The sequence below is a fragment of the Euleptes europaea genome, chromosome 2 (assembly GCF_029931775.1).
Source record: "Euleptes europaea isolate rEulEur1 chromosome 2, rEulEur1.hap1, whole genome shotgun sequence".
NCBI classification, from domain to species: Eukaryota; Metazoa; Chordata; class Lepidosauria; order Squamata; family Sphaerodactylidae; genus Euleptes; species Euleptes europaea.
The window spans coordinates 81,302,091-81,316,401 of record NC_079313.1 but is presented as its reverse complement, the minus strand read 5'-3'; the positions used below and the strand labels follow the sequence as shown (position 1 = coordinate 81,316,401).

The 14,311-nt window shown below is 44.1% G+C and overlaps 1 protein-coding gene across 1 annotated transcript; it reads left to right on the top strand.

Moving 5' to 3' along the window:
* The first annotated feature begins 3,317 nt into the window (after positions 1-3,317).
* Positions 3,318-11,397, top strand: LOC130493935 (glutathione S-transferase Mu 1-like). Its single transcript, XM_056867562.1, has 8 exons — positions 3,318-3,392; positions 5,538-5,613; positions 8,057-8,121; positions 8,362-8,443; positions 8,539-8,639; positions 9,234-9,329; positions 9,405-9,515; positions 11,200-11,397. The coding sequence occupies exons 1-8, from the start codon at positions 3,357-3,359 to the stop codon at positions 11,293-11,295; spliced, it is 663 nt and encodes a 220-aa protein (XP_056723540.1). The 5' UTR covers positions 3,318-3,356; the 3' UTR covers positions 11,296-11,397.
* The last annotated feature ends 2,914 nt before the right edge of the window (positions 11,398-14,311 follow it).

The window sequence follows — 14,311 nt, the reverse complement described above, 5'->3', positions numbered from 1 at the left end:
TTGCCACTGGCGGGAGGTTTTTGGAGCAGAGCCTGAGGAGGGCGGGGTTTGGGGGAGGGGAGGGACTTCAATGCCATAGAGTCCAATTGCCAAAGCGGCCATTTTCTCCAAGTGAACTGATCTATATCGGCTGAAGATCAGTTGTAATAGCAGGAAATCTCCAGCTAATACCTGCAGGTTGCAACCCTAGTGGTGGGGTTTTCACAGATCTCCTCCCCAATTCCCCAACAGCAGCCATCCTGCCCAAGCCACTGGGGCTTTTGCAACTTAAAAAAAAATTGCATTAGAACATTGTTATAACCATATGCGTTATCACTTGTGAACCTTCAACTTCCATTGTTTTTAAAAGTAAGTCTGTTAGTGTGGTTAGGCTTAAGGCATCGGCCAATAAAGCCATATTATGAATGGAAAGGGGGAAAAGTCTTTAGATATGCCTTCCCCCTTATGTCTATGCAACATAAGGAGCTAGATACATATTTTCCCCCCTAAGTGAAAGCTGGGAATTGAAATAACTCATTATAATCTTATATCAGTATAATTATATTAAATTGCCATTAAAAAAAAATAAAAAATCCAAAAACCTCTCCATGGCAGTGCTTCCAACATCACTGAACCTGGAACAGATAACCCAAATGGAAATGGCTAGGGTCTTTCTATACAATTGGTGAAAGTGTGTCTCAATAGGTTATTCGCCTTTCTGTGATACTCTAGCAAATCACCCACCCTGAATAAACTGATTCTTTTTATTGGATCTGTTTTAAACTTCCCTCTCTTTGTAACTTCTCTCCCCACTTCTGTTGTGAATACATGGGTGTCTTAGGGGAGAGGGTCTTGCTTCCCTATGGAATACTAAATTTACTATTTTTTTAAAAAAAGCGTACTGTGACACATATACACTTCCAAGTAGTAAGCAACAGGTCTAGAACAAGGGTTCCCTACATAATGGCCACCAACACTTTTCTGGGTGCCACCAAGGAGTTTTTAGAAAGTGGGTGGGGCCAGGTGGAGCTCTTGCCCAGCATTGCTTCTGATTGGCTGTGCAGATAAAATTAACAATACCTGAATGTTGGCAGCTGCTACTGTAATGCCCAGATATAAGGGCTGGTATAAAATACTATGTACTCATATGCACACACATGGAAGCTTTGGGGAAGTTGGCATCCGGGATCCATGAACCAACAAATCATGCTCTCTGTGCCTGGTACGGCCTTTCACCAGTAGAGAGCTCTGAATTACCTTCATCCTTAGGAATGTGTTTTCTACTTCCAAGATCACAAGACCTAGCACTTGCTTAGAGACGCCTTCGGGCAATATCTATAGGCTATGCTAATTAGAGTGGAGTAGACACCTAATGTGCATTGGTGCTTTTGTGTATCAATCTGCTTGTCAGCAGCCATGGGCCTGCCCCATGCGAATGCATAAATGATCCTAAGCTTCCTTTGTTTCTCTGGTGCGTAACTCTGCATCTTATTTGTGGGTTATTTCACCCCAGGTCTGTGTTTAGCTAAATAAAGAACTGTTGCTTTTAACCTCCTCCTAGTTGTCTTTATTGGACTCTATAAGACAACCAGGCACTTCACCACCATAGGGTTGGTGTTATTCTCTCTCTCACTTTGCATCCCCAGTGTATTTTGTTAAATTACTCCTCTCATCCCTTGTTGCACTGGGGCTTCCTCTGTGTGTGGCTCTGCCTCCTGTGGTGGCCATTTGGTGGTGGGCTTCATTTCCCACGGTGGCCATTTTGTGACTACTCACCACCCTGTGTCCAAATCAGAAAGTTGCCCACAAGGGTTGCCAGATTCCCCCCTGGCCACAGGATTTGTGTGGGGGTAGTAGTAGTAGAAGAAGCAGAGTTGGCTTTTATATGCCGACTTTCTCTACCACTTAAGGCAGAATCAAACCGGTTTACAATCACCTTCCCACAACAGACACCCTGTGAGATAGGTGGGGTTGAGAGCTTTTAAAAGAACTGACTGGCCCAAGGTCACCCAAGCTGGCTTTATGTGTAGGAGTGGGGAAACCAACCTGGCTCACCAGATTAGCGTCTGCCGCTCATGTGGAGGAGTAGGGAATCAAACCTGGTTCTCCGGATCAGAGTCCACCGCTCCAAACCACCGCTCTTAACCACTACACCATGCTGGCTAGTAATGTGGCTTGATCCAGGTTGAGAAAGTCCTGGAGGCAAAACTGGAGGAAGAGGAAGAAGATTTGAAAGTGAGAAAAAAATAGAGAAAGATAAGAGTTGGTTTTTATATGCCGACTTTCTCTACCACTTAAGGCAGAATCAAACCGGCTTACAATTGCCTTCCCTTCCTCACAACAGACCCCCTGTGAGGTGGGTGAGGCTGAGAGAACATGACTTGCCCAAGGTCACCCAGCTGGCTTTGTGTGTAGGAGTGGGGAAACAAATCTAGTTCACCAGATTAGAGTCCGCTGCTCATGTGGAGGAGTGGGGAATCAAACCCGGTTCTCCAGATCAGACTCCACCGCTCCAAACCACTACGCCTCGCTGGCTCTGTTAAATACAAAAGACTCATATCCAGTGGAGGGAAACTCTGATCCAGATTGTGTGGGAAGGGACCGGGAAAGTGCCAAGGTGTCCAGCGAAGCATGGAAAGATGGTGAAAAATACAGTATCAGGGGGAGAAAGAAACACACAGATGGGTGATGAATATCTCTCTCCCCCCACCTCATTATTTCTGTAGATCAGAGCTGTAATTCTGGGGGATTCGCAGATACCACCTAGAGGCTGGTCTCCCTAGTGCTCACAGCTTGAAAAAGGTTGGCGACCACTGGTCTAGAGTGATCTCAGAGCCGGTAGACCACTCCTAGGGAGGGTATGGCAGGCTCAGTCTGACGGCCTGGGCTCCCCGCACTGTTTCGGAGGAACAGCCTCCTGGGCCCGCAGCTCAGATGACTACTGCTCGTTCGGTCCTAACGATGCACCGTGCGCAAAGTTTCCAAGCTATGGACCCCCTATAAAGCTATACACCTTGAGTTCTCAGCACACACAACTCAGCGTAGGCCGGCTCACAAATAAGTTCATGCGGCTTCAATGGGTCTTATTGAAGAACGTCCCTAAAAGCAATATATAGGCCATTTATACACGGGAGGTTTTGCTGCTCCCTGGGTGCACGTTTTCCCCCCATCCAAATTCCCAAAGCTCAACGATCAGCCCCCATACAGAGTTTTAGCGGCCTCGAAAGCAACGTCTCCTTAAAAAGCAGCTTCCACCTGAACGTGGTTTCCCCCCCGCCCCCTTTAGCCGCAGCGGCCCCTTTAAGAATGAATTGGCAATGCGGGCCCCTCCTCCGTGCTAGTTGCTGCTGGAGCTGGCGAGGAGAGCGGGGAGCGCCATGGCGATGATTTTGGGCTATTGGGATATTCGAGGGGTGAGTCGATTGTCCGGGCGAGGGTCTACCCGCCTGCAAACGCTGCGCTCAAGACGGGGCGGCTGCTGGAAGTTCCCAGCGGGTCTTGTGGGGGGGGGGTGTTTTTTAAGCCAGCTGCAGTGGATGCATGTCTGAGCCTGCACTACTCGGCCTGTGAAAGTGGATACTTCTTTGTTGAGCTGTTCAAAGGCTGGGGCGTGAGCGCCATTGATCACAGCTGGACCTGCTTCGGAATAAAGTATGTAGACGGCACGGTCACCCGTCAATCGGTGAACATCGGCCTGTTAAAGCGCAGTATAAAAGTTCATCTTTTGCTATCGCAGGCGTGGCTTGATGCACCCTCTTGCTGCCTTTGGTGCGGTGCAAACCAGGGGCTGAATATGCACCTTGTAACGTAAGAAGTTGGAGACGGGGGGGGGGGGTGTTGGCAAGATGGCTCCAGGCAAAGACATATTTGTGACCCACGGATCAAAAGGCAGTTGCTGCTCATCTTAGGATTTGTTAAGCAAGCCACTCTGACTTTTGTGATATTCTGGGATGTATACATCTGTAAGAAATGTATTTGGATGGGAGACCTACAAGGAATACTAGGGTCGTGGCACAGAGGCAGGCAACCTCCAAAGGTTTCTTGCCTTGAAAACCCTACAGGGTCGCCATAAGTAATCTGTGACTTGACGGCAAGAACGAAAGAAAGGTTTGCTTCGTTTCGGTACTTCAAATAAAGCCCAGTGGATAACGCCAGCCAAGCTTTATTTAAAGCATCACATCTCTGTTCTGATGTCTTGAGTGTTTTGATCTTCCATAAGGAAGGAATTTGAGACTATTATCAAGCAGCTCGAGGGACCCTAGACCAGGGGTCCCCAACATGGACCCCGTGGGTGCTGTGGCACCGACCGACAACTTTCCTAGTGCCCACCAAGCATTTTTAGAAAGCAGGTGGGCCGGGTGGGGCTTCTGATTGGCCACTGAATATCTGACTGTTGAAGAGTTACTATTAGAGTTATGCATAAACTCACTCGCTGACATTTTGTGGTTGTCTCTGCCTCCCGTGGCAGCCAGTTTGTGGTTGTGCCCACCGCTATGTGTCAGAATTCCAAAGGTGCCCACAGGCTCAAAAAGGTTTGGGGACCCCTGCACTAGACCATGAGAGAATATATTGCATGGCCATTTATGCATGGCTGTTTCCCCACGGTCACCTCGCCGACTACTTCGAGGCTTTGCTTTGATTATGCTTGCATTTTCTGATGGTCACAGTTCGCCCCGCTCTCCCTGTGCATTTCCTATACTAAAAACAAATGGCACAGAAAGGAACATGAGATGTTTGTGTTAAAAATATTTTCACCCTTCCACTCAGTTCTAGCTTTCCAAGGTGGCTAACAGAAAAATATATAATAAAAACATTTCATCTAAAATCAAGTCAATGTTAAAGCATCCATAACAAAAGAATATATTAATAAGCATCCTATAAACAGCAGATTTAACAAAATAAAAATACATTAGTTGGTTCAAGAGCAGATAAAATGGGAGACCCACCAAATTCTGGAGATACATGGGGAGGGAATTCCACAGTAAAGTTGCCACTACTGAAAAGACCGTCTTCCTAGTAGCTGCCTGCATTACCTCTGAAGAGCCTCAGCAGAATATTCTGATTGACAGGCAGGTTGAAATACGAACAAGTAGTGCTTTAAGTTTCCTAGAATGCCAAAGGCTTCTTCACAGGTTTTAAACAACACTTTGAAATGAACTCAGAATTTATAGGCAGCCAACTTTTAAAGGTGAAAGGATGTTTTCTGTTGGTCGGGGATTTTACTTTGGTTGGGTTTCCTTTCTACGTCTAACTGTATTGTTTTATGATGATTTTTCTAACCAGATTGAGACCTTCACCTGTGAGGAAATACAATCTAAAAATATAATTAGTGCGTCTGAGAGAATGTTGTGTGTTAGGACTGAGAGCGGATCAGAATGTGCCAATAGTCTATTCTCTTTTAAGGCTTCATCCCTATGCATACCTGCGTAGGGACAAATCTGTGGGAGTGACATCTGTGTGAACTTGCACAGGATTGAGCTGCGTGAGTAAGTCGTGTGTATGAGCATGCTGGCTTCTCATAGTGCCCTGGCCTCTTTCTTTCTCCCTTTCATTAACAGCTCGCCCATGCCATCCGGCTACTCCTGGAGTACACAGAAACATCTTATGAAGATAAATTTTACAGCTGTGGAGATGGTGCGTACTGCTGGTGTTTGGAACAATCAAAGCCTTTTTTGTGTTTGATGCTATGAATACAGGTTTCTGATGCAGTCTGAATTTCCTAGGAGGGAAGAGGCCAGTTTGCCTGTATGGCACGAGGGGCTTCAAGCATGCTAAACCAGTCTGGGTAGAAAGCAATATTTTTCACCTGTGTTGTCTTCTCTGTTCTTCTCCTACCATCCTTGTTTTGAATGTCCAAAAAAATATATCCTAGGAGTCCATGTTTTATGCTAGTGGACCTCACGGCGATGCTAGATCTCTAAATTTTGAAAATATGTATAAAGTTGCTGGTAGGTGAGATATTGTAATTTGTGCATGCATGTCTTTTTGCTATCTGGAAGTGTGTCAGAGAGATAAATGTTTATTAGCACAAAATGTTACCTTGGGGTGGGCTGGAGACATACCATTGGATGCAAGGGCAAATGGTTTTGTGTCCCAACTCTGTCTCCATAGCTTGATCTCTTATTATTCCTATCAGTTGCCTGGATGAGCAAGCAATAACACTGGAAACTCTGGACTGTGTAGCATTTGCACCAGGCTTCCTGCTGGTAGTAGGAGGATAACCTAGGGAAAAGGTCCCTGCTTTTTACAGAGAGACTTCCTACATTCTATTATAGCACTCCATGAAGGAGCAGAGGCAGCTGCTGTGGAGACGTGCCCAGTAGCAAGCGATCCCACCCTGTTGTGACAGAGCTGGTGGTGCAATTTTGTAGAGGCAATGAGCTGCAACTGCAAATTCTAGCTTTGACCTAGCTTATTAGCAGCTGTTGTGCCATGGCCGTTGCAGCTAGGTGTGAAGGAGGAACCCAAGTAAAATCTAGAAACAAGCCATGAGTTTTAACGTGAACAGTAATATTCTGATACACTGTACTTTAATCTCTGCCCTTTGCTTTCTCAAGTACTGCTGGCAAACTCTGATCAGATTCCAGTGTGCTGAGCAAAGAGCAATTATGTTAGCTCTGCTTGTTCTTCAGTGACGGAACATACTTAAAAATACTGTTAGAGATTGGTTTTCCTGTGACTGGACTGTTATAATCTACCTTTCCAAACTGGAAAAAAATTGACCTCCATGCTATGTTTCTGCTAGTCTTAATGGCTCTGGAATATCAAAACGGCTGTTATTATAATGCCCCTGTATCGCTCTATGGTGTGACCTCATTTGGAATACTGTGTATAGCTTGAAAAAGTACAGAAGAGGGCAGCCAAGATGATTAAGGGGTTGGAGCAAGTTCCCTATGAGGAAAGACTGAAGAGTCTGGGACTTTTCAGTTTAGAAAGAGACAGCCAAGGGGGGTCAACTAAGGGAGAGAGGGATGTCATGAGCTGCCATCAGCCATAGTGTTAGGCAATGCGTCTAACAGACTTACAAGGCAGGTGACATTGTTATACCACCTGGCATTACTGCACACATTGATGCAACCTCACCCAGAATAGAAGATATCCCAGTGCCTGGGTCAAACTTTCCCTCCACCTCTGTTTTGTCAGGATTCAGTTTCAGCTAGTTAGCCCTCATCTATCTCAAAACTGCCTCCAGGCACTGGGTCACAGTTTCTGCAACCTCTTTGGGATCTGCTGGAAGCTCAAGATAGAGTTGAGTGTCACCTGCTTGTCTCCAGATGACTTCTCCCAGCAGCTTCATGTAGATATTGTATAGTAATTGCATAAGCAGTGGATCCATGTGTGCATGTATTTGTGTTTTATTGTCCCAACAGTAAAATACTGAAGTGCTAGGAAAATTCAGTACCCCTATAGCAGAGGGAAGGTGCCTAGGTCAAAAAATGACTAGCAGCTTTATAGTTACTTTGTGTTAAAAAAAATTGCTACTGCCCTGAAAAACTACAAGTGCCTCAGTAAAATAGCACAATGGAGGCCTTGTCTAGCACTACTCGGGACTCGGGTCTGGCTGTTTGTTTCTTAATGTGTCTTACTCTCGCTATGTTGTCTCTCTAAAGCTGTAGAATGCCCCTAGTGTTCTACTCAGAAAAATCAGACAAGTAGATCTCTCCACATACCCTCAGTGATGCTCCTCTGAATTAAATATCCCATGACAACGCTGTAGGTGAGGAGGAATTGCTTAATAGTTTTCTGAAAGGTTAGCATGAACATCTGACGGGCTCGAAGAGTATTTTTTGTTATCAATCATATCAAGTAGGGTCAAGACTTAGTTAGCAGTGTTTCCCCAGAAAATTCAGCTTGATCTAACCAAGTTATGCAGAACTAAATCTCACTGAATTCAGTGGGCCTCAGTCCTTAACAGATGCTTTTAAGATTGTAGCCTTGGTTGCACAATTAACAGGGCTGTTTGCCAAAGATAACCACAATTTTAAGATGTGCCAATGTGATGAGAGTAGAGTGTGGCTGAACATATTTCCTTCATATGGAACTAAGCCTCCCCTCCTTTTTTTCATTTTTCTTCTAGCACCTGACTATGATAAGAGCCAGTGGACCAAAGAAAAGGAAAAGCTGGGCCTGGACTTCCCTAATGTATGTATCAGCCTTTCTCCACCAAGTGGTGGGTGGGAACATCATCTTGTTTGGTTTACCCAGGAGTCCTAGATATTCAGCAGAGGATCATAATCTTCTCTGGAGTGTTCACTGTTGGGAATAAAATGAAGGAGATTTGCTCAGCGATAATTACGAGTAGAGTGAATAGTTCATTGTGAGCTTGGAAATGCAAGACCAGCATTTAACCTGATGCTAACCACACTCGGTTCACTTTCCCAGCTCCCCTATCTAATTGATGGCAAGACCAAGCTCACACAGAGTAATGCCATCCTCCGGTACATCGCACGCAAGCATAAGATGTGTGAGTATTTCTTGAGTTCCTTCAGGGTTTGGGGCTTGCTGATGAGAACCTGCTTTTGACTTCCCTGCGTTTCTGATCTCCTGTGTTGGCTCCAGGTGGAGAAACCGAGGAAGAGATGTACAGAGTGGACATGCTGGAGAACCAGGCGATGGATTTCCGCATGAGCCTCGTGATGGTCCTGTACAGTCCTGATTTTGTGAGTTCAGTTGCCTCTGTGAAACCAGAAATGAAATAGCTGAGAGTAAAGCAAAGAAACTGGGCAGTGGAGGCTGAGGTCTGGCCTCTTCTAAGACCTGCAAAAAGAAAAAGAAAAAAAGGGTGGCTTCATGCTTGAGTGGCCATAATTGAGGTGTGTGTGTGTGTGATTGTGTGTTTCCTGCAACAAACATGTGAAGTGTGAATGAAATGGACCCACCTTTAAACCCTTTTTGTATGCCCCATCTCTGCGGACCCTGATTGGACTAAAGCATGAAGTCCTGTGTCCTGTGCATGGTGTGAGTTGTCCTAGTGCAGAATAGAGTTTGGTTGCGGGATGAAGTCTCTTCTGACACGAGGCTGCTTTCCTAAACCAGCCTAACAACTTCTTCTAAATATGTTTCCTTGGAGGAAGCTATTTTGTACCAGTGCTTTAACAGCACTGCCTGGAGGAAGGATGTCACCTTGGTGCTAACATATTTACACCTAGTGGTTCTTGTCTTCACATCACCAAACTCCTTAACCTTGTTGGGCAAAAGAAAGTTTTGGTTGAATTTGAGCCATGATCATGGTCTTTTCCCCTCCTCTGTTGTAGGAGAAAGTGAAGCCTGGGTATTTGGAGCAACTTCCAGGAAAGCTGAAGCAGTTCTCCCAGTTCCTGGGAGACAGAAAATGGTTTGCTGGGGAGAAGGTACTGTATATCCCAATACAGATCTCCAGAGACAGGTTTGGTTGCTGCAGGCTCTCACTGTTGATGTCTTTCTAGATCACATTTGTTGACTTCCTCATGTATGATGTCCTCGACCAAAACCGCATGTTTGAACCCAAGTGCCTGGATCAGTTCAAGAATCTTCAGGATTTTCTCACCCGTTTTGAGGTTAGCTTTGTCTTTCTGAGATGTGATTGTTTGCAGGTCTTCCTGTATCTCTTGTGACTTTGTTCACCAGTTACTGGTGAGAAGCAACAAGCTGCTGTTACATTGAATACAAGGTTCCAAACTGGCTGAACCACTAGTTCATGCTAGGATACATGAGAGACACTGTTGTTTCTTTTGTAATGGAAAAGGTTTCAGATGTGGCCTTGAAAGCCAAAATCAGTGTTGCTAAAGGGCCTGAGGTAATTTCTCTCTCATTCTTTGTCTAATGTTTCCCTTCCAGTGTTAGTATGGCTAGGCAGTTCAAGGATTTACCAACTCTTGTCAGTTGCAAAATTTTGAGTGGTATGTGTAGGGATTTGTATGGGAGGACGTAGCTGAGTTGTTCTGGACCCTTTCTCTTTCCTTCTTTGCTCCTATGGCCCATTTATTTCTTAGAGGAAAATATGATGGAGAGATATTTGGCCATGACCAATGTGATATTTGGATCTGTATCCATCAGCAAAAAAGGGACTATTTTGTCTCTTGTTATGGGGCAGGAATTTTCGCCAATATGGGGGTAATCCATTTATCTTGGTGTTGTTTAAAGAGGGGGCATTCCATCATCTTCTGAGATAATGTGTCAATTTTCTTTGTATTGCATGGACAAAGTCTGTCAGAATATGGTAGATTTCTGTATCTTCCGTTTAATATTACTGAGGGTGCAGCATTTAAACAGGCGAGCATAAAGGTTCTTCAGGAAGGGACTGTCAGGTTGTAAAAGTATAGTAGAGTTAGCAAATGGGGAAGAATGCCAAAGAACTGAATTGAACATACTGTCCTGGCACGCATTGTGGAGCTGTAGTGGTCTAATTCTTTTAGGCATCTCTTAATAGTTAGTAGACCCCTTTCTCTTAGACAGATTAGAACATCCAGCCCCTTCCCATGCTAGGCTGCAGTCATGGCAGATGCCCCTTTCACTGTGAAATGAGTGGATACCTGGAGTTTCTTCCCATATACTGAGTGGCTCAGTGTGGGAGGATAGATGCTTCCTGGACAAGTATGCTTGTAGTAACAATGACATCAGTGCCAGGGAACTCAAACTTTGAACTGGGTTGGCTGTGGAGTGCCAAGCCTGGGAGATGAAGATTGTGGCCATGGTTGTTGGATCATAAGATATTGTCTTCTATGGAACATAGAGCTTCCTTCAGGGCATCTGTGGAGATGGCAGCTGAATATGGCCCAGACCTTTTAGAAATCCCTTCATCCTGTCTGGAATTTTATCAGTTACCTTATTTTGTGGTTTTAGAAAGTTCTTCCCTTGTTCTTCTCTTGTTGGGCTGTACATTTTTAAAGTTTTCAAAATAATCAAAAGCCTAATTTTAATCTCCATAATTTTGATGCTGTCTCTGCCACTTTATAAATGATATTTATTTAGTGTTTGCCTATTAAAAGCCCCAGATCTATAGAGAGGTGGTAACAAACCAGGAAAAGGGACAAGTAGCTAAAAGGCAGAGGTGGCCAATGTTCAATAGACCTTTAATGAAAGAAGAAAATGATTCTTGTAACCTTAGTGGGAGCAAAATCAACACAACAAACGTGGTCAGGAGGGTTGCCACACTTTCTTACTGTAAGCTCCTTGTCTGTTTTGGTTTGTTAAGGCTGACTTTTCCCTCTTCCTAAGTATTGTGGTATTCTCTGTTCTCAGGCCCTGGAGAAGATTGCTGCCTATATGCGCTCCAGCCGCTTCATGAAGACTCCTATAACCAACAAGATGGGCAAGTGGTGCAACAAGAAAGAGTAATGTGTGGAGGAACAGCTCTTTAGTGTTGCTGAAATGCCAATTCTCCTTAGCTGGAATTGGATGAGTAGACAGATGGCAACATTCTAGTGTCGCTGCTCTTCCCCCCCCTTTTGTAGAATGATGAATAAAGCTTTTTCTTTGGCTTGAAGACTGTAGTAGCCAATAACGAATGTTGGAAATATGTGATAATGTTGAATCACATCTCTTGTTGGTAAATTTATCTCATGAGTGCTGCCGGATTGAGTGGCTGCGTGAACACGTCTTATCCACTTGTGGAAGACGAGGTCTTCATGTTGGATGCTGGTCCCTTGGTAATGTGAGAGCTAATTTCATGTCTAGAGGAGGAACTTTCCTTCATGGCTAACAAATAACATTCTGTGTTTTTCTGAATACAAAATGTTTATACACATAAACAATAAAATTAAGATAGCATTTAACAGTTCTGGAAAAAACTAAATTTCTGTTTTATTTTCTTGTTGCATCCATATTCATCAAAATATTTCCCCCCAAAATCTGTTATACGCATCATGCTATCAGCTATATCCCATGTTTTTACAAATTATGAATATATTGAGTGATCAAGTTCGTTTCTAGTGGACTGACGACGTTGTGGTTGCTACTGACTACTACAGGACTGTTTATATTTTTAACTGAATCTAATACAGACAGATTAATTCTGGACCAATGGAGATACAATATTGAACTGTTGCCAAAAGCTCATAACAGTAATTTTTTACTGGCTTTCTATTACATTTTTGTTACAGTTAGCTTCCTAATTACATTTAAACCTACTTCTAGTTTCATTTCAAATACCTTCTTCCATTTATTTGCTAAGAGTGTTGTTTCTATTTATCTGCACACAGTGGCGTTGCACTCTAAACTTGCATTTCCAAAGGTTTTATTTTGGAAGACAAGCTGTTTTATCCCTAGACTATGAAGTTTCTGAAATTGTTTTGTACCTTATGCCCAGATTTGTGGGAAGTCTCTAGATTGTCATACTTGAACTCGGACGATAACATTTTAGATTGGGGGGGGGGGAGGTGAGGTAAGGAAGAAGGACAAATAAGCTTCTAGCACCAACTCAGACTTTCCTAGCCCATAAAACAGAGGTCCCCAACCTTTTTGAGCGTATGGGCACCTTTGGAATTCTGACACAATGTGGAGGAAGCAGCCACAAAATGGCTGTCACAAAAATGGTTGCCATAGGAGGCGAAGCCTGCTACATCTTACCTTCAGTCACACTGTGAGGATCCTTGAACTGTGGTGGTAGCCGCTGCCAAGGCAACATTTTTTTTTTAAACTGCATAGTCCATCAAACCTCCAATGGCCAACCAGAAGCCTTGCTGGGCAAAAGCATCACCCGGCCCCACCAACTTAACACTTGGCAGGCACCAGGAAAGGTGCCAGCGAGCACCATGGCACTCATGAGCAGTATGTTGGGAACCCCTGCCATCAAGTGTATCGTAGAGAACAGCCAGATCTGTAGGTATTCCAAACAGGTGTAGAATAACCACAGAATTAGGATTCTAGGAATATTTGTTTTCATTTTTTCCTGCCTTTGCAAGTTGATTCACAGGCATACTGAGTGCTATGAGCCTTGCCCTTTTTCTGTTCTTTTAAGCACTGCATGTACATTTGTCCTTTCAATTGTTGTAGAGGAGAGGTTTCTTAGAGACATATAAGGGATCAGCCAATCAGTGCTGCCCGTAGCTAGCTTTTGCTGCAGTTGTAGAGATTTGTTATCCCCCTGCATACACACACCCAAGACTGAATTTGGAGAGAAAAAATGCATCTCTTGGAAGAAGGATGTGGAGTGCCTGAAGAAAGCTGAAGAAGGCTGCTCATGGGGATGTTACTGTAAACAGAAGAGGGGAAAGAAGTATAAATGCAGGGTAAGCTGTAATCATTATTTTGTTACCTGTATTATTCCCCAAACAGCCCAGGTCAATGTACAGAGTGTTATCCTATCCATCTTCACAAAAAACTTTGTGATAGTTGGGATTAGCACTAGCGACTTGCCCCAGTAAGTTCCATGTTAGTGTGGGGAATTTGACTTGGGCCACTAATGAAACATCAGCCTTTGTGCAATAGGGGATCTTTGTCAGTATTTGAAAAACAACTAAAAAAAGATGGGGGAGCAGATAGGGAGGTAATATACTTAAGCACAGAGTTTCACTGCCTACAGTTGGTGCGGTTGGAGTGTTCTCCATCAAAGGGGAGAATAGACACCAATAGCTTGGGGTGGGTGGGTGAAAATTACTCATGGTAATTGACAACAAAAACTATCCAGTAGATGCTTCTGACAGTAACATAACCATAGGCCACACTATTAAAGCAGTAGGTTGAGTAGTAAGATCACACTTTCCTATCAATAACCTATTGTAAACTCAGGAGAAAATGATTTATCTCACAACAGAAATGTCACTGAGAAGAAAGTGACAGCTGCACCTTTTTACATGCTGACTGTGTGGATGAGCCCTTGTTTCAGAGGACCAGGATATAACAGCAGCAGAATCTTATCACAAGAAACTGGTGGATTCAACCTGCCATGCTCTTTACAGGGAAATGCAGCATTTCTTGTGGTTATCTGTACCAGCTAGGGGTGTAATCACATTTGCAAGCAACTAACCATTGCAGTTAACTTCAGCGTAACATTTCATTACAGAAACTATGTTTATAAACCATATCTCTCCAACACCCCCCCCCCATTATCTAAAGAACAACTGTTCTCAATAAAGGGGTCCTTGGTGTTTCATTGTGTGTAAACAGTACTGTCCAAATGGAAGGGGGAAAAGGGAGATGGTAGACAGTATACCATCCTATCTCATAGAGCTGAGCACTCAAGAGTTGGAAGGGGCCATCTAGTCCGACTCCCTGTTCAGTCTCCATGAGTGAGCCCTTAGTGCTTGTATTAACACTGCCCAGGTTAAGGTTAAGAAGGCAGTAAGTCTCGCCTGCAGTCTCCACAGACTTAGACCAGCATAATTCTCATGTGTGTTTGATTCTTTGCTGCCTC

Excerpts from the sequence above, each read along its gene's own strand:
- LOC130493935 (XM_056867562.1), top strand. The coding sequence starts at position 3,357 with ATGGCGATGATTTTGGGCTATTGGGATATTCGAGGG. Across the intron at positions 8,122-8,361 it reads TGGGCCTGGACTTCCCTAAT|CTCCCCTATCTAATTGATGG; the intron begins GTATGTATCAGC and ends TCACTTTCCCAG. Across the intron at positions 8,444-8,538 it reads CGCACGCAAGCATAAGATGT|GTGGAGAAACCGAGGAAGAG; the intron begins GTGAGTATTTCT and ends TGTTGGCTCCAG.